This window comes from Acanthisitta chloris, unplaced genomic scaffold, assembly GCF_000695815.1.
Source record: "Acanthisitta chloris isolate BGI_N310 unplaced genomic scaffold, ASM69581v1 scaffold4396, whole genome shotgun sequence".
Classification (NCBI taxonomy): Eukaryota; Metazoa; Chordata; class Aves; order Passeriformes; family Acanthisittidae; genus Acanthisitta; species Acanthisitta chloris.
The window spans coordinates 221,925-244,403 of NW_008677525.1; the positions used below are offsets into that span (position 1 = coordinate 221,925).

Sequence of the window (22,479 nt, forward strand, 5' to 3'; positions counted from 1 at the left end):
CTGGGCTACTTCCTCCCTATTTTTTGCTAGGCTTTCTTTTATTCTTTTTCCTTCCATTACTCTTTTCACCCCTCCCCTAGGGATTCAGCATGTTAGAATTAGAAAAGGTAAGAATCTGTATAAAAAGAGATGAGTTAAAGAAAGTAAAAAATTTTAGCTGTAAGCTAATGCTTTCAGCCTTTGAGTGTTGCCAGACATCTTAGAGAAAAATATGTCTAAGTAGTTGAAACTTTATTCCTTTTCAACAGTTAGCTTGTTGGGACAGAAAAAGGGTATTTCTATACACTGAAAGTGTGGGAGGATTTTCTGATCCTGTCTTTGTCTCTGCTCTTTTCTTCTTGTTTTCCTTGGTCTGTCACTTGTATGATCTCTTAGGGAAGCTGGTTTTCTACCAGTGAAAAACTGAAGAGAATTAAAAAGTATTCAAATGATTTATTAGCATTTCTATCTAAGTAATTTGCAGTATGATGTAAAATAGGCAAAGAAAATATACCAGTTGGTGGAGTGTGGATACATTGAAAGGAAGTTTATGTGATAGTGTAACTTTCTTATGTAAATTTTTTATCAAATGAGGGAACATATTAGGCAGATAGTTATGAAATGGCCTGTAATCTCATCATCAGAAGAGCAACCAAACACTCATCTGTTCTGTACGTGAAGAGGGATTCTGTGCTTCAGTAGGAAGAGCTGGGTTGTGCTAGCAGCTCCTTGCCAACCTGCATTGACCAGGACACAAGCTAGAATCAAACCAAATGAGCTTGAAGACAGCCTTAAATGTGACGTGTTGTGATATTAATACCAAAACAAACTTGTCTGAAAATTGCTAAATTCTGGTCTTCACTTATTAATTATTAATTATTTCATTATTGTTGTTCGCTGGGAGTTTTACTATCAACAATAGCAAGACTTCATTTACCACCAGCTAAGTCTTTGACACAGGCCACAGAACAAAACTGTTACCTGCTCGGTTTGTTTGCTGCTTAGTTTGCTTGAATTGTTTTATGGTAGCTAAGTGTATGTCAATGGGTATAGTTATACAGAGCTTGAAATTCTCCCTTTCCAGCATAGACAGTACCTATCTCTCAATAAATATGGGGTGATGGCTGCTGGGACCCAACTATAATTTGGAGCTGTGGTTTATCATGACCAGACAGTTCTCATTTTCTGCCTTCCTGTATCTTACTGCATTGGAAATTTTGGATAGGACATACTCTGCAAAAGCTTTGCATCAAGATACCTGCATGAACAAGCGTTTGACTAAAATTAAGTTGGATATGTAACTAATACCTTTTCAGCTGCACTGCAAGAGCCTTGATGCCCACACTGCCATCTGTGAAGCCCAGATAAACTGGTCTGCATGATACAACATGCACAAGTCTCTTGGAAGGCCTCTCAAAGCAGTGGTTTTATAGTTCATCATACCAGCCAAATTACAAGGCCACAGACCTCATGGAAGTTGTATATCTTTCAGTTCAGGAAAAAACCACTGTACACCTTTGAGAGTCATGTGAGCGGAAAGGGGGTTATAATTAGAGAAATAGTTGTAATGACTTAGTAGGCAGACCCAAATGAAAAGAAATGTGTTTTACATGTCAGCAATGTAGTGAATGTGTGAGTAGTGAAGTCTTCACAAGAAAAGAAGATTTCCTTTTGGTATCCAAAGTATTCAGCTCTGTAGTAATTTTGTAGTAACTGTATAGTGGCATTGGAAAAATCAATACAAGAAATCAAAGCATTACAATCTTCTATTACAAAATCCCATCATAACACTTCTTTTATTCCCAGTGAAAGAGATGGTCTTCATGGACATTATTTTGAATGTTCATGCTTGCTGCTACATGGAGGAATTCAAACCCTTTTCAAACAGTAATTTATTATGCTTCACACCCAGCTAAGAAGGAAAAATACTTAATGCATTATAAAACTGTGTGCTTGAGCAGCTCTCAGATACCTGGAAAATGACTGGAAGTGTTGAGAGGACAACCCGGCCATTCTGAAAAGAGTGTCTCTCTCTGCTATCCAAAATTGCATGGTATCAAGTTTCCTTGAACCCTGAATTTTATCCTAGGCTCACAATACTTCAGCAGGCTTGGGCCAAAGTAATTGGCACAATCTTCTCTTTTTCCATCTGTTAGGAAGATTCACATGGCAGTTACCCCAGAGTGTGGATTTTTTCTCATTCATTATCTTCCACACTGACCTACCAGGGCCACTTCTTGAACCCATTTCCTCAGGAAATGTGGCACTTTTTCCCAAGATCTTCTCAGATGTATATCTTGCTGGTGTTTTGCCTGCTGAAACTAGAGACTACCCCGAACGCTAGAGAAAGGAAGCACTGCAGAGTATATCGAGACCTCAGCAGGGGCTGGGCTATGTGACTCCAGAGGCCCCTTCCCATCAAACTTTAATTCTGTTGGTTCCCTTAATAGGCAGCTGAACTGGAACAAAGAATATTTGCCTTTCTTGCTGAATATTGGTACAGAAAAGAAGTCAAGGTTGGAGGGAGTCACAGCCTTCTCAAACACTGGCTAACAGAAGATGGCCCTCCGGAATACCCAGGAAGTGAATCAGTGGGAGGGAAGGAGCAAACATATGGTTTATAGAGATAGGGAAGTGGGGACAGTGAAAACTGAGTCTCTCGGCAAAACTATAGGGACTGCTTTAATAGCTAAAAATACTGCAGTTTCTTCACATCTAGACTCAGCTTCTTGTCAGCCTGCTGTGATCCATACAGCTCTGTATTTATGTGCAAGAATGTAAGCAGCACGTGCTCACTTCTGTTTTCATGTTCAGGTTTAGCAAGATGTTTGATTTTTCAAAAAAAATAAGTAGGAAGGCAGGTTGCTGTACAGTAAAGCAGTAGCTTTAACCGATGAGATGGCCTATTTTAATTTTATTTTTTTCAGTCTTGTTATTTCATTTTTTAAGCTTTAACAGATTTAGTCAGAACTGCAATTGAGAAACCAATGCTTTCTTCCAGGTGCTGCTTAGTTAAGTTCATTGAAGTAAAAAGGTCTGGTACACTTAACTCATGTAGCTATGCTTCACTTTAAATATTCATGTTAAGTGCATTTCTTCTGAACCTGAATTATCTCAACATTAGACCTGCGTAATTTGAGACATGTGGTAACATAGTGCTACCCATTACAGCAGCGCAGTAAATATTCTCTGCAGCCTCCAGGATGGTCATTTCCCCTGCTCCCTTCTGCAACTTAAATTCCTTCCTCCCTTCCTCCCTTCCTCTCTTCCTTCCTCTCTTCCTTCCTCTCTCCCTCCCTCTTGCAAACTGCATCTAAATTTCCTGCCTTCAGGTTTCTGGGTCCCTTGCAGCCTTGGTGCATTTGCAGATATTTCTGTGATACTGTGGTAGGTGGAAAATACAGTCATCTTCTTCCCATGTAGTCGCTGACCAAGTAGTTGCTTATACCTATAACATCAGCAGTGTCAAGCCCATTCTGCCAATATAAATGAGATGTAGCAGTCATTGATAACATCAGCAGTGTCAAGCCCATTCTGCCAATATAAATGAGATGTAGCAGTTATTGTTAGTACTGTTAAATTAGGTTTATTATAACAACAAAGCGACATGAGCAAGTGTAAGTGAACATTAGGTACTTATCCTGAACATTGACTCTTTAGAAATTGTGAGGAGAGTTTGGTACAATACGTACCATTTCTGCTGGGAAATGGTAGCAGAAACAATGCTCTCTGCCCCTCATCCTATCAGGACTAAGGTTCTAATAGGTCAAAATTACTTTGAAAACTGTATTAAGCTCCAGGGTCATTAAGGAAGTTGAAAAAATTCTCCCCCATTACGTTTCTTTCTCAAAGACCATCTGCTTTCCTCCAGCTCTGCCAGGCAGCTCTTCTCTAGCCTCTTCTAACCCAAGCACAAGTTAACACATTTGTTTCTTCCAAATCTTGTTTATATTTGTCAGTCATACACACCTTTTAAAAGTGTTTTTTTCCTGTTTCTACTATGGATTTTATTGCCTTGAGGTAATTTTTTACTAATGCAGATTAATCCTTCAATTCCATTGTTAGTTATCTGGCTCCGAAACCTCTTCTCTGCCCTCCTCGCAAAACTAGCATAGCAGTTTCACCATTACAGTTTTCTTATGTTTTTGACATTTTTCTTATGGTATAGATCTATTTAATCTGGGCAAAGGGAAGAGTCAGACTGTGGGGAAGTCTGACACAGGTTTAGGTAATGAAAGGATCCTTTTACAGAAACATGGTTCCTGGGAGCAATGGAGCTTCTTGTGGGATAAGGTACAAAAACTACATAAGGCTTGTAGAGTCTGTCCTGCTGTAACAGGTATTTAATTATAGCAGTGAATATTAATTACTAGATGCTTATTATAGTAGAAGAGATCCAAAGCCTGAGTCACAGACATAACCATGTAACAGTTCTCCTTATCTCAATGAACACTCTCCTCCTCTGTGCCCAGGCTGAATTATGTTCTTGGTGTCTTTGTGTTTGGTGGTATACAGCCTTCAGCATCCCTTAGACAGAGAAACCAGCTGCCACTTGTACCCTCATGAAACATGGTGGCAGGAGCTGTGTGAAAGATCCAGTATTGAATCCACATTAGCCAAGCTTCTTTGGCTGGATTTTTTTGTTTGGTTTGGGGGTTTTTTGGGTTTTTTTTTTTGTAACAGATGTGAAATTCCTGTCAAATTTACTGAAAACACTAATCTATTGCAAAGGAAGCATAACTGATTGATGTTTTCATGCATGAGTTAGACAAATAATTGATGATGATTGCTGAGTTTTGCTTTGAGATTTGGATTCATCTAAATGTGACACTTGAAAAATTCATCACTGAATACAGCCAGGGGAACCAAAGCAGGAGAGAAAAAGCACACTCATATGCCTTGAGAATATGGGGGTTTTGCTTGTTTCTCTTGCAAAATATAGCAGAGGCATCTCTAAGCAGTGCAAATATATAATGAAAAAGGTGATTCAACTCAACCTAAAAAGATGGGAAGTGGCATGTTGAACCCATTTTCTTTGCATGATAATCATAAAATATTAAGGGCTTGGAATGGATCTTGAAGATCGTCTAGTCCCAACCCCCTTCCATGGGCAGAGACACCTCCCCACTAGAGCAGGTTGCTCAAGGCCTTACCTGACGTGGCTTTGAACACTGCCAGGGTTGGGGCATCCACTACCTCCCTGGGCAACCTGTTCCAGTGGCTCACCACCCTCACAGAAAAAAATTTCATCCTATCATCTAACCTAAATTTCCTCTTGTCTTATCACTACTGTTCCTGATAAAGAGTCCCTCTCCAGCTCCCCTGTAGCCCCTTCGATACTGAAAGGTTGCTATGAGGTCACCATGCAACCTTCTCTTCTCCATGCTGAACAGCCCCAACTTCCTCAGCCTGTCTTTGTAGAGGAGGTGCTCCAGTCCTTTTATCAACTTTGTGGCCTCCTCTGGACTTGCTCCAACAGTTCCATGTCCTTCTTATGTTGGGGACACCAGAACTCTATGTGGTACTCCAGGTGGGGTCTCATGAGAGCAGAGTAGAAGGGGAGAATTGCCTCTTTTGACCTGCTGGCCACACTCCTTTTGATGCAGCCCAGGATTTGGTTGGGTTTATGGGCTGCTAACACACACTAGCAGTTCATGTTGAGTTTTTCATCACCCCCAAGTCCTTCTCTACAGGGCTGGTCTCAATCACTTCTCCATGTCAGACACCTAAGAACAGCCATACCCATGCAGGCTAAGAGTCCTTCCAGCCAAATATCTCGTTTCCAGCATTGGGCATAAAACAGAAGCTGGAGGAAACAGCATATATGACACTTCTTCCCAAATATACCAAAACTTGATCACAAGTATCACTGTAAACAGTTGTAACAAAACACTTGAATGAACCAGTCATGTTGGTCCTTCTTGTTCTGCATAATCCAGACTTGCTGTGCCATTTTTTTCCTGAGGCACAACTTGTTGGACCATTTCTTCACCTCCAGTTTTCAGTTGTGTTGGAAACAGAAGGTGGATGTGTTATCTACCAGCTATGCAGGCCATGTCAATGCCCATTTGATTTACTATTTTGTTCTTACTCCACAGTTTGAGATGTTGACGGGCTCATTACCCTTCCAGGGAAAAGACAGAAAGGAGACAATGGCACTCATTCTCAAGTGAGTATCGAAACTGCTTTTGTTCTTCTAACTGTGAATTAACTCTACTCTCTATAGACTCTGTAGGTCCCAAGTATATGAAGGGTACAGAATAATAATGTGCATAATGCACTTTTTGAAGCTATCCAAGGCACGAATTTGGTAAGGCCTGCATAGCTAATGCCTGTGTGTGACTTAAAATTGCCTTCTGAATAAATAGTAGGATGTAAATTACTGAGTGGGCCTTACAAAAGAAATTTTTCTTACTTTCTGTAATAATGTTAATATCCACAAACTGGGGGAACAGTCAGATTTTTGCACAATTTTATGTTTTGTTGTTGCCAAGTTTCAAATCTTTTCCTTTGCAAATTTCCCATTCATTTAATGTTAAGTGCAGGCATATGTATTCAAAGCTTGTTTGAAGCTCAGTATTACTTTTTTTTTCTGTAGCAGTGAATGCCCAAGAGAAAAGTTTTGTTCTCTTTAAACAGTATGTGGTTTAGTATAATTGCTTTCATGAAGTTTACTTGGTTGTTTCAATTCCTCTTGATTACCGAATTTATTACAGCGAGCTAAAAAAGTGAAAAAAATCTGTAGGAAAGTAACCTATTTAGGTTGCAAAAGTTGTTACAAGATTCATTAGATCTGCTTTACCTCTAATAAAACCAGTGGTAAAAACCTTCCTTAACTTTGGCAGAAAAAGATCAGGTCCTCACTCTGTATTGCATTTTCTTAGGTAGCCTTTGGTCACCAATTTCATGTGTCTCCCCATCCTGACTACTACAATTCCACTTTTTCAGCCACAGTGGGACGGAAAAAATCTTGAAAAATCTATTTTCTTTTCAAGTGTTGTGTTCTTTCAGAGCCAAGCTGGGAATGCCGCAGTTCTTGAGCATAGAAGCCCAGAGCCTGCTGCGAGCCCTCTTCAAAAGGAACCCCTCCAACAGATTAGGTATGTGCATGCATTTGATCAGGACATTTGTGTGCGCTCTGCGTTGTCATGTGGTGATTGTTTCTCTCAGCACATCTTCCCTGATAGTTACCCTCTTCATTATGTGGCATTTTGCATTCCTTCCCAGAGCACAGTGAACCTTGAGCAGCATTAGAGAAATTTGAAGAGAGCACAGGCAAAGTATTGTCACGTAAAACATGATATTAACTTGTGGTGATGGGTTTTTTTAGTAAAGAGAGAGAGTAGATCACCGGCTTTTATGAAGGATTTAAGGTAACTGCTGCATATGATAATATAGGGAACTGAGAAACAAGTGTCTTTTAAAATCTCTCTCATTTAGCTGCAAATCTGAGGTTTTGCCTCTCCTATTATCAGATATATTTCAATCCTGTCTCATTGTGTTAGCTGGGAGCATTCTCACAGTAGGCTTTTTTTTTTTTACTACTCTGAATATATTATCTCTTTTTTGTTAATGTGTCTTCACCCTTTGTTAATAATCCTATTAAAATTGTGATAAACTAGAAGTGTGTATTGGATCATGTGTCTTATGTCATCTGTACCCTTGCTTAAGAGTTTTATTTAGAAATTAATTGCATTGGATGAGGTCATGCACAATGCCTGTTGTGTGACTTTCATTGCAAATTTCATCCTTGCTCTACACAGGGATGAGGGAACAACCTAAGAAAGTGCAGTGCTGGGTGGCAATGGGGAGCCAGTCCTTCAGCATGCCACTGTGGCCCCTCTTCTCCTGGGGGCTGCCACATGGCCCACAGAGGGAATGTCCTCCCATAGGATTTACCTCTTGACCTAAATGGTAGCTCTTGTAGACTGATACACTGTAGACACGAGAGTGGAAAAACACATTTTCTGAGCAGGTTTCAATTGCTCTCAAGCAATTTGTTTGACGTTAGGAAAAAATAGATTAGTCGAACTTCTAGGTTTAATCTCTGTTCAGAAAAATAAGGTGTTGCCGCAATATAAACTTCCCACTGTCTATCTCTTTTCCTTTCTGCTCTTTCCACTCTGTCTCTTGGTTTTGTTCTGCTCTGCTCATTTTGTGGCTTCCCACAAGTTGCTATCCATCCAAAATGGGGCTCCAGTGAAGGGAGTGAGAGTTTCTGGATACCAGTCCTTAAATAAAAAGCTACTAAGTAAAATAAGCAAAGTTCCTTAGTTTTAGCCGTAACAATTCTAGTCCCCATATTGTCTCCCTGTTAACAATGGGGAATTGCTAAGGGTCAAGATTTTAAAACCTGAGGTATATTGAAATACTGGGAAGGCTTGGAGAAAGAAAGAGATTATTTATAACACAAACATCCAAGGAAATAAAATCTAAAGGAGTAACAGAAAAATAGATCTTAACATTTCAGGGATAGTGGTGGAAAGCTCCTGAAGGCACACACTGTTACAACTGATTGAGAATCAGCACAAAGGACGATGGAAACAGATCTGTTGGAAACAATAGAAGGAAAGCTTAAATTGTTGGCCTAAATACTGAACAGAATTCAGTAGATAAAAGGACTACTTCAGCTTCGTGTATTTTAGCTTTTTCTGGGAAAGGAATAAAAAAACGAAGTTAAAAGAAATGTAGGCTTAGACATCCTGTTTTGAAAAATCTTTGTAAAATTAATGAAGCATGCTAAACTTGTGTTCAGCCATTGTTTCAGAAATTTCCAAATGTGGAAAGTGTATTTAGTTTCAAAATCCAATTTTTAACATTGACAACTTGAAAGATGCTAAGTTTCAAAAATAGTTTTATCCTTACTGCCATCTTGCTCTTTGCCATTTAATTTTGGTGTCTTAACAAAGAGAAGTAAAGATTGATGATGTATTCTGAAATTTTGCTTTGAAGTTTTGGATTATTAATGGAAGAAATATTACAGTTGAAGCAAGATAGACAAGACAGAGAAAGAATTTAGTAATCCAGGTTACCTAGTTCTGTTGTCTGGTGCCCATATTAATGCTTACAACAAATATTAAGGAATGGAAAGTCTTACTGTGGCACCCCTTGTTTTGGACATTGTTCTTTTTGAGCCTGTACACTTTGCCATGCAAATGATCTGCATAGCACTGCTATGCTAGTATTGTTCTGAGTAAGTGCAACAAATTTCAGACTATGGACAAGAATAATTTTAAGTTCTTAAAATAAACTAAGTGGAATAGCCATGAAAACAAGGAGTAAGTATCTCAGAAATGAAACTGCATGTTGAATGTTAGTTACATTCCCAGGAACTTGGGCAAGGGACTTGCCTTAAGGCCTGCTCAGGCAGGCAAATAAATGTAAAAAGCATTTAATGAACTCCCTAAGATGCTGAGTGCTGTAAAGGTACCAGAGTCCTTATAATTGAGAAGCTTGGCCAAAAATGTTTAGGAAAAAAACATGTACCAGTAGATTCAGAGCAAAAGTGAAAGAAATAGTTATTATTTTCTTAATCCCATGTTCTCATAGAAGATACATTCTACTTTGGCACATAGAAAAGTTTGGGTTAAAACCCAAAAAAACTTTATGAGTTTTTAAAAAACACACACCAGCTTTCACCTTTGTCAGAGTGACTGTACAGCTTTCTTATTAACCTTACAAACATTTATCAAAAAATCTAGCCCACTAAAAAGATAGTGAAGCTGTGAAGACACTAAAATTTTATTATCTGTAACTAAAAATCTAGAAAATCTTTCTGATGATTTTGAATATCCAAATAATCAACTTTCATAGGTCTCCCTTTTCCCCATAATATATTTCAAGGGTCACATTGTCCATAATGATTCGACAATCAAAACCAATTGCAAATAAAACATTCTACTCTTACTGCCTACAGACACTTTTATTACAGGCATAAAGCAATCTTAGATAATTGAGTTCTTGCTTATTAACATGAGACTGCTTTTATATAAAACCTTGCACTCTATAATGTGTTTAAACTGGCAATTTGATCTGAAAGAATTATTTGTCTTCCTGGACCCTCATGGGACTGGATGGCACATAAGAATATTTGCAGGCTTTATTGTACTGATTATTCTTTTCTGGTAGGTTTTATTACTAAATTGAAGTTTAAAAAAACCCCACTAGAAACCTAGAGGAAGGTGAAAGGTTTGCAGTCGTGCAGTGTGCCATTGTGTGCTGTGCTTCAGATGTTTGCTAAATACCCATCTCTATGCCAAGAAATGTTCATCTCCATGAAACAGGACTTTCCAGTCATGACATCTACAGTGCTTCTCATTTCTCCATGGAAACACATCTCTTTCCAGTACCACTTTAGATTTGCAGATGGTAGATGTATGGCTGAAAAATGCTGAGCAAATCCAGAGAGACTTCACCATAAGCATCAGTGCCTAACATCTCCCATAGAGTTTTGCAGAGGGGTCAGGATTGCCCCTTCAGGCTCCCAGAGCTCTTCCCTGAATGTTATGCTGCTGCCTGAAGCCACAGCACACAACCCAAGAAGGAGTCATGGGCTATGCCAGCAGGTCTCATGACAGGGAAAGTCAGGAAATAGAAACTGCAGGAAGTGCTGAACCTTCTCCATAGTATAAAATCAGTTGCTAGGAATTGGAAGTCCCTCACTATTTGGAAAATTAGTCTATTACCATCCTAAATCTCTTTAATATATTAAGCTAAACAGAGATGGAGACAAGCCCTTGTGTTTAACAATGTATTCCTTGTGTGCCAGAGCTCCAAGGTGGCCCTAAGTGGGAAAGGCAATTTTTACAAACAAATGTCTGCCTCAACTGCATGCTGCATCCCTTACTGCACACTGCAGCCCACCACTAAGAGAATGGGTGGCTTTTTCTTGATCCTGATTTCTGTGGTGTTGTGGAAAAAGAAACAACAACAATAACAAAAAGTGTGACTTTCAAATAGATTGCCCGAAGCAAAATGTGTCATTCGCACACACAATGACGTATCTATCAGCCTAAGAAAGAGGGAAAAGTAAAACAGGGAAAATGGGCAGAGAAGAGAAGATTGAATGCATTAGCTGTTATCCTCAGTCTAGGGAATGCTATCAGTGTCTTACAGTGTTTGAGCATTTACCCCAGTCCTTCAAACTCAGTCTGGCACTTGGATTTCAGCCTTATGTAGTAAAGAACATCTACTGCACATTGCAAAGTTTCCAGTCACAGCCACTGAACACAAAACGTTTTTCACAGATATTTCTTCTCTGAAGAGTTGCTTAATGTAATTCTCTTCAGAGTAACTGTGTTGGTTTCATGTTTCTGTTGGCATTGCTAAAATCAGAATGAATCTGCCAAGGGAATCTAGTGCAGACTTCAGACTGTGATTTGAAAAAAGTATGCAAGGGAAGTCATAGAACAAGTCTTATTCTGAGACTTAGTATCTTCTTGTTCAGTACCCACGGGCCATAAACAGCTGCCTAGGGACAAGTAAGAATAGGGCAAACGTGTTACTTCACCCAAATTTTCTCCCACCCTATACCTGCTTTAAGGTCATGCAAGGGGTTTCCTGTGGTTTGTCAATGAAGTAATCTTCAGCAGATTTCTTTTCAACAAACTTTTCTGGCCTCCCCATGAACCGATATAAATATTTTGAACCACATCATCTTTTCTAGGTAATTCCATATCACACCTGTGATACATCTTGTTTCCTGAGGAAACATCTCCAGGTTCTTCTAAACCCGATTCCCACTAATGTCATTTAATGATCTATTGTAAACCTCCTCAGCCACCTGTTTCCAGATTGAAAAGTCCTGACATACTCAGTCATTCCATACCATTCCTTGTTGCCCTTCCTTGATTTTTCCAACCTTTAATAAATATACCTTTTATAGGTGAGTGTGCCAACCACATTCCATAGTCCAGTTGTAGGTATGCCGCTGATTTATACAGTGGCAATGCAATGATGTTCTCCATTTTGTCCTCTTTTCTCTTTCTAAGATTTGATTTCATGTTGTGTTTGCCTAGAACTGTCTGTCATAACCCACAGACATCACTCCTCAGTGGGGCTGATCACCTCCGAGCACATATTTTTGTGTGGCAGGCTAGGATTGTTTATCCTCATGTGTGTCACTTCCATTTGTCTATACTGAAAGATTATCAGGATAGGGAAGTAATCAGAAAATCATCCCTCCTGCGTTATTATCCAGCAGGCCTGACAGACAATCCTGCATGTTATGTTTACAAAGTGTTTGCTTTTCGTATCCATTCATCAGTGAATGTTAAGCAGACTGTAGGAAGCTGTTCCTGATCAGTGCATTTTGGCAAACATCAATAATGTCTTGTACACAGGGAGAGCAGCCATCACGTTTTACAGAAGCTTAAGTTGACAAGACCTTTGTAAAGCTGCTTGTAATGTTGACCTTCTGAGAGTACAAATGCTGCATATAAAAAGCTGAGTCCTCTGAGATGCCCTTGGAAGGTGCTGAGTGCCGGAGTGCCCCTTGCAAGGGGCTTATGATTCCCAAGTCCTTTTGGGAATCAAAGATGCTCAGCATGCTTGTAAACAAACATTCTGGGTACTTTTCAGGAACTGATTCCAAAATTGCAGTGCAAAGCTTTTGCTTCCAGATGTTAATTCTCCTTGAACTGAAAATGAAAGGTGCTATTAAAATGGCATGCTACATCATTTCTGACAGTTGTTTAATTATTACTGAGCACCTATTGGGTTTTGTGATGGCACTGAAGCAAATAAACTGAGCTAAAAGAACAAAAAAGGCTATCTTCATTAAAGACATAGGGCAAAAGTAATGAAGGAATTAGATTCATTACCAGATCTCAGAAGACTTTCCCTGAATTTCCTATGGTAATGTAACAAAAATTTAATAGTGGAAGAAACATAACACTGAGAGTGATGATTTTGGTACTCACAATAATTTGAAAAGAATATTTAAAAGGGGAACTTAAAACCCCAGCTTACCTCAAATCATAAGAAGCCTTTTGGTATTTTGAGTATGGACTTCTAGCACAGCTTTCTCTGCATGTGGAGAACAGGTAAATAGACAAGCTTTGAAGGTTGGTGTGGTTACAATAGCTGCTGCTGGTGGCAGGGAGCAGCAGTAGCCTTGCCAGAGTATCAAGGCATCCTGGGGCCTCTCCTGTCCTCACTGGTGCTCTGCTGTGGCTAAAATCCCACATCTCATGCAAAGCCTGAAGAGAGGAGCTATTCAGCCTTGGCAGCAGCCTTGATTAAAGGAAAGTGATAAACCCTCAGCCATCACATTTTCATTAATGAAGTGTCGTTGTTCATGTTTAGGGTAGTTTATACTGTTGTGGCAGTTGCACCACTCAGGTTTCTTGACTAGAAGAAATGTTTAGATGGTGACTGTCAGAAGAAAAGTGGGGATGGGGAGGAAGACTGGAGAAGAGATGTCATGCAGCACTCTTCTAAGCATAACTTCATTTTGGTCTTTCATTCTCTTGTCAGGTGCTGGATTCGATGGAGTAGAAGAAATTAAACGTCACCCTTTCTTTGTCACTATAGACTGGAACGTAAGTGGAGCAGCATTTTATTTTATATTATCTTTTCTTTTTCTTAGCTAAATTTTTGAGGACAAACTTTCACTCTTAGGAAAAAAGATGACACTCTAACACATACTCACAAATGAAAGGAATAGAAGGCTGCTTTCAGCATTATCAGTTTTTTTCTAACTGCTTGTCTGTGTTTTGTCTGATAGTCTAGCTTATCATGGTGCAACCTGAGGCTATTTGCAGCATTCTGCAGAATAATTTCCACATTCTAGTAAACACGAGGCTTTGATTGTGGGAGCAGGACTGGAGTGAAAATGAGTAGCTTTAAATGAAGTAAATCCTCTAGTATTCAGCTGTAAAAGAAAACAGAGCCAAAAGACTGGGCTTGAAAGAGATACTCCAGAGGGAAGCAATGTGTTCCTCTAAGTCCCTCCATCTTTCTGCTTTTATGTTCCATATTAAAATACTTGTCCTTCTCACTGGGTTGGGCAAGCTGGACTAAATGCTAGTTTTATTCTTTTGGATATCTGGAACCTGCAGAAATCTTTTTGTCTCTTGGAATTATTGAGAGGAGTCCCAGGTCTGTTTTTGTGTCTGCCAACAGTAGCTGCAAGGAGCATTAAGACCTCCAGGTGCAACCTTTTCCCAAACACAACATGGTGCTACTGGGACTGCCTGGGCATCCACAGAGCTGGTACAGCAGGCTGTACAGCAGATTGTGCTTCTTTATGCTGTGGTAATCATAAATCTTCCAAAAGGATAGCTTTGTTAACCCATTTTGTCATTTTGGCCTAAGTGACCATAGGACAGTATCTGGCCCTTCTGTTAGGTTGCAGTGGGTGCTGTAGAAAAACACAAAATAGGTGGATTTTCAGAATAGTGATTTTACATCACTGAGCCTACAAGTCAACCAGCCAGAACTGGAAATGGCAGCTCCTCCTACAAGTGGTTGATGTTTTATTGAGGTGAGTCATTAATCTAACATCAGTACTCGAAACTGGAACAGCAAACATTTGCTCAAATGAAACATGGTTCAAATAAGACATGTCAGAGGTGATTAACAGAATGGTAAACAAGGATTTATCGCTATCAGCTGCAGCTCATAAAGCTGGTGGAGAGATTAGCTAAGTATTTGATTTAGACTTGTAAGAGGTTAAATCTCACATTTTCAGCATTGTATTTGTTCAAATTAATTTATTTTTAGACAAACCTGGAGACAAACACTTCCTTCTCAAACTGAACATCTGCCAGTGCATCAGAGCTCCTGTTTGCCACATCCTCTAGCATTTTCTACTTCAATTTTATCTAATCTGTGTTATGATATTGTCATGTCTCTTTAATATTTAATGAATTCGCTCATGAATGGTAGTGTAGCAGGTCACATTGATGCAATTCTTCTGATGAATTCTGGTAAAACTGCATGCATGTATGTGACAGAGTCATTCTCAAACTGCAGCCCAGGACTTTGCAATAAAGCAAATTCCTCTGTGAAAGCACATTTTTGGTGCCCATGTAGCCTTTGAAAGGCCCACAAAATCATTTATTATGGAAAAACTCATTAGAAAAATCTAATTTGAGTTGCACGTTGAAGAGTTGGCGTGACTCATAACATGATCAATGAAAGTGGAGTTTGAGACTATCTTTTATGGTCCAGCTGACTTTCAGTCCCATTACATACATTCTGGAGTCTAGATTCTCTTTCCTCTTCTTACTAAGAGATTCTGTGTGAAGACTGTACATTTATGAAAACAGTAACTGAAAATAAAAAAGAGAATTCTGATTACTTGGGGGGTGGGGGTGGTGGTGGTTGTTATTATTATTATCATCATCATCATCATCTATATCCTCTGATAGCTCTACAATCCTCAGCTTTGCAATCAAAATACAGGTCAGATGAATACATCTTGATGTAATAAGGAGCACTGGAGCAGTGAGAGGGTTTTTCCTTCTGTGTTTGCTAGATGAGCAGCTCAGTAACTCATCATGGATAAATGAGGCTCTGGATTTTGGAAATGTTTTCAGAAAAGTCAGTTCTGGACTGTGGGACTCCTTAGATCTTCTGTCATCAAGATATGTGATTGTTTCAAGCTCAGTTCTTAAGGGAACAATTACATAACTGTCCTAAGGAAACTCTACAGTCTTCAGTCATTTGAAAAAGCTGTTATGGATAGGGAAATATCTACCATGAAGCAGGTAGGTATGCTTGAACATGCCTTGGAACTAGAGAGGAAGGTGGATTTAGTTGCTCTTTGATGTCTTATCTAGCCCTCTAATTCTGCAATAAAATGTAGCTATAAAGATCCATTTTAATCCACATAATTAGTGCTTATCACACTCTCTTGGAGATAGAGAGATCATTATTGCACAGATCAGCTATCATATTTGTAATAGTTCCTCATTTTATCCTAATTTTACTATCATTCATGGAGATCTTGGGAGACTTACCTAGTTAGAGCAGCTACAGTATTTCATGTCTTTCAGGGCAGTGTGAGCCAGCCTGGCCCTGAGCTGAAGCCAGGATTTTGACTTACAGTGATCATCCAACCAGCTGATAATGTGTTCTCTACGGACAGAAGCAGAGCAGGGTCAGAGAACAGAAATGGATCAGACACAGACTTTTAGTTCTAATCTCTGTACAGTTGGAGGAAGAGTCCCTGATGCCCTCATTTTGTTCTCCCATCATGTATACAGAATCTGTTGTGTCAATTTGCAGGCAGTCAGCAAACAACACTGTTGAGGCAGGACAGGAATGCTCATTTATTTTATTCCTCGGTAATATAAAGACCTTAGAGAGCAAGAGGCAAGCTCTTTTGGAGTGCTTCTGTACTATCTTGGCAGCTATGACAGACAGGACTGCTGTGACTGACAGCATAGAACATTTCAGCGTCTGTAAAAACGGATCCTCCATCAATAGTCCCCTTATCATGAAGGGTCAGAATAGGTTAGTGTCTGCTAGAAATGCTGTGTGAAACAGGTCTTTTTATAAGTATCACTTTTCCTACAAGAGTGACATGATAACCATGAACTACCAAGTTGCTTCATCTAATTTTGAAAAGGAATTCAAAACAGGAATGAGTTCGCTTCTTCCTTCAAAACTGTGTGTGAAGTCTAGCCATTGCAGTGATGAAGTCATTAGGAGTGCAGATGGAAATGTATAACTCAGATCTTCATATCAGAGTACTTCCAGAGCTGTTCCCTTGGGGTTTGGATTGGGGCTTGGTTATTTTCTGTCACTGAAGTGTTTACCTGTTGGGGCAGTCATTTCTCATCTTTCACTGTCTTTAAACAGACACAACGAGATACAGTGTCTGGTTTGGATGAAGGCAGCCAACACAGTGGAAACATGCACGCTGTAAGAATGGCCCTGTTATGATGCTGCAGATGCTGCTGCCAAGCACAGCAGTGCTGATATTGTCTGACCACTCCATGCAGAGGCAATAAATGCAATCCTGGAAAACATGAGTGTGGCCAGAGAACAACCCTCCTCCTCCCAGCCTTTCCCAGATGCCATTCCCATGTTCCAGGGTCCTGTTCTTCAGCACAAATCTCCAGCCTCAGTTTAACTTCAGATTAACTTCTGCACTAAATAAACTGTGGACAATCTGACTCTGAGTTTTTATGCCTAGACTTAAATTATGGCATGAGCTGATCTCTGCAAGAGCCTCATTTTTACAGCTGTTGTCATCCCATAACAGAGCCCTAAATGCCCACTTTGCAGGGTGAAAAATAGGTTTCTGAAAATTATCAGTCTTACTGCTCTAAGGCATTTCTTGGGCACTGTGATGCAAATTCAAGAGATCCACTGTTAAATGAATGGACTGTCTTTCATGACCAAGGCTGGGACTCACATGAAGGAGATTACATGTCCAGCTCTTTTTGAGTTTCGCCTGCTTGATAAGCATGCACTCTCTTTTCTCCCTAAGACAAGCAGACCCAAACCAGTTTGACCACAGATAATTTCAGTCATGGCTCTGAGAAAGCACAGTCTGGTTCCCGATTTTTCTATTAGTGTTTCTTCTTTCCAGGTCATGCATAATGAATTTTTGGCTCTTCAGTGGAAACAAAAAATGAAATCAGACTGCAGTTGGAGATGTGGGCTATAAACAGTAGTTTTTGTTTAGGTGACAGTCTAAATTGGAACTAGAGCAAATGACATGCTAGAAAATGAACTGTCAAGTACAGCTGAGGAAAGGAGTAGGAAAAAGTGGATTCAAGTTCTTTTTCTATCAATATTAATCAAAGATCAAACTAAACTGAAAATGTGAATTATTTAATTGCAGATTTTACCAACAGCAAAAATTAATCCTAGGCTCTGAATTCTGCTAGCTTTTCTATCATTTGCAGGCAGTAACAATGAGTCATTAATCTAGGAGAGGACAAGCATTTTAGAATGTAGTTCTTCCTTTTGTCTGCTTATTGGATTTTCCATGACAGGTATATGTATCAAGGGAGTTTGTTCTCACACTACAAGTGTATCATTGTGGAGGGTAGCATCTTTCTGTTTCTAGAAGGTGTCTAAGGAATAATTCAGTTCTTCATCAAAGCAACTCAGTTGAGGAAATGACTAAATAGTTTTTAATTAAATTAAACCATTTTCTTTTTCTTGATATTTGCCAGGCACATGTACAGAGCATTTACATCTCTATGGTTTTTTAGGAGTGTATACTTTTAAAGAGGATGAAAAATTAACTGTGTATAAATAAGAAGAGAAAGATGCAAAATGTGGCAGCAATTTGTTGCATTACATGCAACATGTTGCATTACATGGTGTATTACATGAGTTCCAGCTGAGGACGTGTTCAGATGAAGTTCACATTAGGGATCTGGCAACATATTTTAAGAAAAGGTCACTGGGACCTGCAGCAAAATTACTTATTCCAAATAAAAATAGTTTTGTCCAAAAGCAGAAAGGAAGTTCATAGATACTCATAGTTTTTCAAACTGCTGTATAACTGTGTTGTAGTTAATTGATAGGTACTGATTAATCTGAAGGTACTGATTATTAAAGTCTCGGGAGGATGTGAGGGGTTGATAAGTAGATGGATAAGCATGGATGTGTATCCAGGTGTGAATAACTAAATCAGTATTTTTGCACCTTGGAGTTCATCTCCTTCATTCTGTGGACAATGCACTCTCTCAGCACAGCCTCTGGATCTGACAGCTCTGTGTGATACACAGTGATTCCTGACACCTGGCAGTCACACTTTTTGCTAAATCAATGCTGTGCCCAGTTTAAAAAATTAGGAGTGGGATATGGGAGGTTATTCTTTATTGGGAAAGAAAAAGAAATTACATTCTCAATCAAACATCTTCTTTATGGATGTGCAAGCAAGGTGAAAAAAAGATCTTCAGCTTCTTATATGTGTGCAAAATAACACACATATAATGATCTTAAGCACCCAACTGCAAATTTAAATGCTTCAGTTAGCACTAACATACCCAAAGTCTCTTTTGAATGCCTAATGAGATGCCCCAAAACAATAATTTTGATGTCAAAACTGGGATTTAAACTGGGAAAATCAGGACCCTGTTCCCATTAAAACAGATGATGGAACTCACAGTGACTTTTCCATACAGTACCAGGGTTACCATGACTTGGAAAATAAATATCTCTTTAAACTCTACCAGGAGTTATGTGACAGGCTGATAGAAACCATCAAAGGCAAGATTTGAAATTTAACTTGCTATGTCATTTGCCACTCTGGTTCATTTCTGTTGGAAGAGGTCAAGGTCAAGACTCATCAGCTCTGAATAGTTTTGGGATCATGGTAAGAGATAATAGGTTAATACATTTTGTAAAATTAGAAATATTCTTGAAAAATCCAGAAGTATCTCAAATCCTCAAGAGATTTGTTCTCTATGTGTATAGAAAACAATTGCTGTGATCCTTACTGGTTTTTTAGATCAGCTTGTGTCACGTTGTGTTTTGCAGTCTACAGGATGCAGGTTTTTAAAGGATGAAGCCTTCTGCCTGCATCAGGCCTTCATGCTGAACTGTGTTCGTCTGCCTTATGGTTTAGTGATTTGGCTTTTGTTGTATTGGTTCACTCAGAACTGGAGCCAGTGTGGGGTGGAAAAGGCCATAGATGACACTGCTCTGCTTTTCTTGGTCCTCAGTGATTTCATTTAGTTACCCGACTCAAGAGCTTGGGAAAAAAAGAAATATGTTTTAGGCAGTTTACCTTTTGCTGTTGTGTTTTCAGCCAGAAACACCAGAAATAGTTTTTATCACAAGTGGAAAAGGAAATAGAAAAAGGAGTCATCCAGGTTGTGCTCAGGGGAGGTGCCTTTCATTCAGACAAGCAACTTCTTTGTTTTCATCCCCTCCAAGCAAGCAAATTTATGATTACACAACTTTAGGTGGTGTGTGACTCATCATGAATCTGAAATCCCTCCCTAGTAGTGGAGGATGTGGGTTAGGGATTCAAAATACAAATGTAGCTCCAACAGCACTTAAGAAACTACAGATGGGGGAAGGAATTAAGAGGCCAGAGAGAATATGGTTATGATAATAAAAAGAGTGCAGTTTTCTGAATGATGTACAGCTCTCAAACAGTTTTCAGTTTTTGGACCTCACAGGATGAGCACTGCATTTATTTCAGGGAGGAAGCATGTGCATGTGACCATACTGCTTTCCTGCAGTACAAGCACTGCAGTTGTGAATTAAGAGAAATAAAGGGAAGCTGGAAGCAAAAAGCTTTCTCAAGGTGAAATCCTAGCAACAGAAAAACCTTCAGTAGGTGCTGAGTTCTCTTCTGAGTTCTGTGCAGACAGATAAAGATATATGGTAATTACTAGGCTGATACTTTTCAGCTGATGAGTGACACTTCCTGCTTAAGATTTCAATTGGCTTTTAATTATTTGGAAGACTGGCTTTCCATTGTGGCTCACAGCAGTTATTCATCTCTTTTTCTCTCAGAAGATATGGAGCAGTTTTACGCAAGCAGGAACTTTTTATGGTGAAATGACCATTAATTATTGCAGAGTCATTTCCAGCCTCATCATTTCACTTTTCCAAGGAATCAAATTTCAGCCACAAACATATCCTTTATGCTAAGGCTAATACTATGCTACAGAATGTCCTGCTTCAAGAATCTTTATTTATCAATACACAATCTAGTTCAAATTATATTTATGTGTATATATCTTTGGTTTGACCACATGCTTTATATTACAGAAGTTAATTCACCACAAGTTTTGTTTATAACCACAGTTATAAAGAATCTTCCTGCATGCAGAGAGCTGGACAAATGTTTATTAATCTCCATTAAATATTTTGAAAAATCAGCTCATTAGGAAGTTGTTTTAAGAGCTACTCTAAAAATGCATATTACAAACAGTCATAAAATAGAACTCTACCCAGTTCTTACCATGACTTGAAGGTTTGGATGAAATGTTATATTTATGCTCAGACATGTTAATTATGGAGCACTGTCTGTGGCAACTAATTCAGCCCTTTGAAACCTGAGAACAAAAGCATTGCTAGAAAGGAAATGCAGTCTAGGTCCTGAAATATGGGGCAGGGAGTCAAACTGGAGCACTGTTCCCCATGCTGCCATCAGCGTGATGTTCGGTTTGGCCATTTCAAGCAGAGATGATGCAAAGATGCCTGAAATCAATAGAGCTCTTTCCATTAACCTTTACAGGTTTTGGATCAGATCCAGACATGCTGTACCTCAGTGTGTTCATCTCCCAGAGTGTGTGTGCCTGTGTTTGTATGAATGCTTGCATAGGAGCATGGTGAAGCAATTTCTCAAAGATCATTAAGCATGAGTAAAGAGACCACAGAGTTCCTTGTAGTAAAGACAGTATATTAGGATGGATTTATGGTGCCTATTACTTAGGTGATCCCCTACATGACCCCTCAGTCACCAGCACAAACTCACATACCTAGCAATGCTTACCTGTTACATACCTTCCTCTCTTTTTTTTTTTTTCTGTTTTTCCTTGGTTTTGCTCCTCAGCACAAGCCACATTTAGACCTTCAATATGATTCCCTACCCAGCCACATTGCTTGCTTTCTAGCATCTTTTGATGGGAATTTCATCTAATCCTCAGCTGTAAGCCCTTCCCTTTTACCAGATTTGCCAAAAGAACAAGTTTCTTGTTTAGGTTGTAAGGACCAGGCAGCCAAGCCTGTTGCTCAGCTCAGTCTGGCAGGGTGTCAAACATACTGCGCGTTCGTGACAAACAGTACACGCTAAAACAGTCACAGCTTCCTTGCACTTCTTTGTGCTGATTGCCATTGCTGCACCGCTGAAGTCACCCTGTTTCCTAGTGTTACCATTGCACATTCCAGTCCTGCCCTTAGACCAGTGAATTTGCAGATGCCCCAGCTGCAATACTCTGCTAGTCTGTGGGCTAAATTTTTTTGCCAGAAGCATTTGTGTTTATATTCTGGATTCCAGTAGCTAAAAAGTGCAGGGACCATCCAGGGCATAGGTTTTTAAACTGACCTGTCAAGCAGGAGCTAGAGCCATGGATACATCATCCTTTTTTGTCAGTCCTGCAAGGGTAGCACACAGCTGAGAGAGGACACCCCGAACCAACAGGGGGAATCTATCTGCAGATACTGAAGGTGTACACATTGATGTTGATTATGATCTGTTCTTCTCCTTTTAGAAACTGTACAGAAAAGAAATCAAGCCACCTTTCAAGCCTGCAGTGGGACGGCCAGAAGACACTTTTCATTTTGATCCAGAGTTCACATCTCGGACCCCCACAGGTTAGTAAGGTGACACATGGGTAATGCATCTTTTCAGCGAGTTAAATTCATTTTTTCTTCCACTCCCTATTCCAATGGAATCTAAAAGTCTGATCACTTGTGGGATTACAGGGTTTTGCAATATCCAGTAGGAAGCAAAGGTAGTTTTGCATTTCCAAGAAAAGAAGCTCATAAGCATTTTACCAGCTTCACATTAATTTGTCTCCAGGAAGGACAGATTTCACATTTTTAGAAGGAAAAATAACTACTGATTTA

At 39.4% G+C, this 22,479-nt stretch overlaps 1 protein-coding gene across 1 annotated transcript in view; it reads left to right on the forward strand.

Moving 5' to 3' along the window:
• The window catches only part of LOC103803948 (ribosomal protein S6 kinase alpha-2), a gene marked incomplete at its 3' end in the record, with an annotated part of 129,498 nt that extends 107,274 nt beyond the window's left edge, over positions 1 to 22,224 (forward strand). Inside the window, exons 9-12 of the mRNA XM_009076530.1 lie at positions 6,078 to 6,148; positions 6,991 to 7,079; positions 13,456 to 13,520; positions 22,122 to 22,224. Coding sequence (XP_009074778.1) covers positions 6,078 to 6,148; positions 6,991 to 7,079; positions 13,456 to 13,520; positions 22,122 to 22,224 — 328 coding nt within the window. The remainder of the gene's footprint in view (positions 1 to 6,077; positions 6,149 to 6,990; positions 7,080 to 13,455; positions 13,521 to 22,121) is intronic.
• Positions 22,225 to 22,479: the final 255 nt, after the last annotated feature.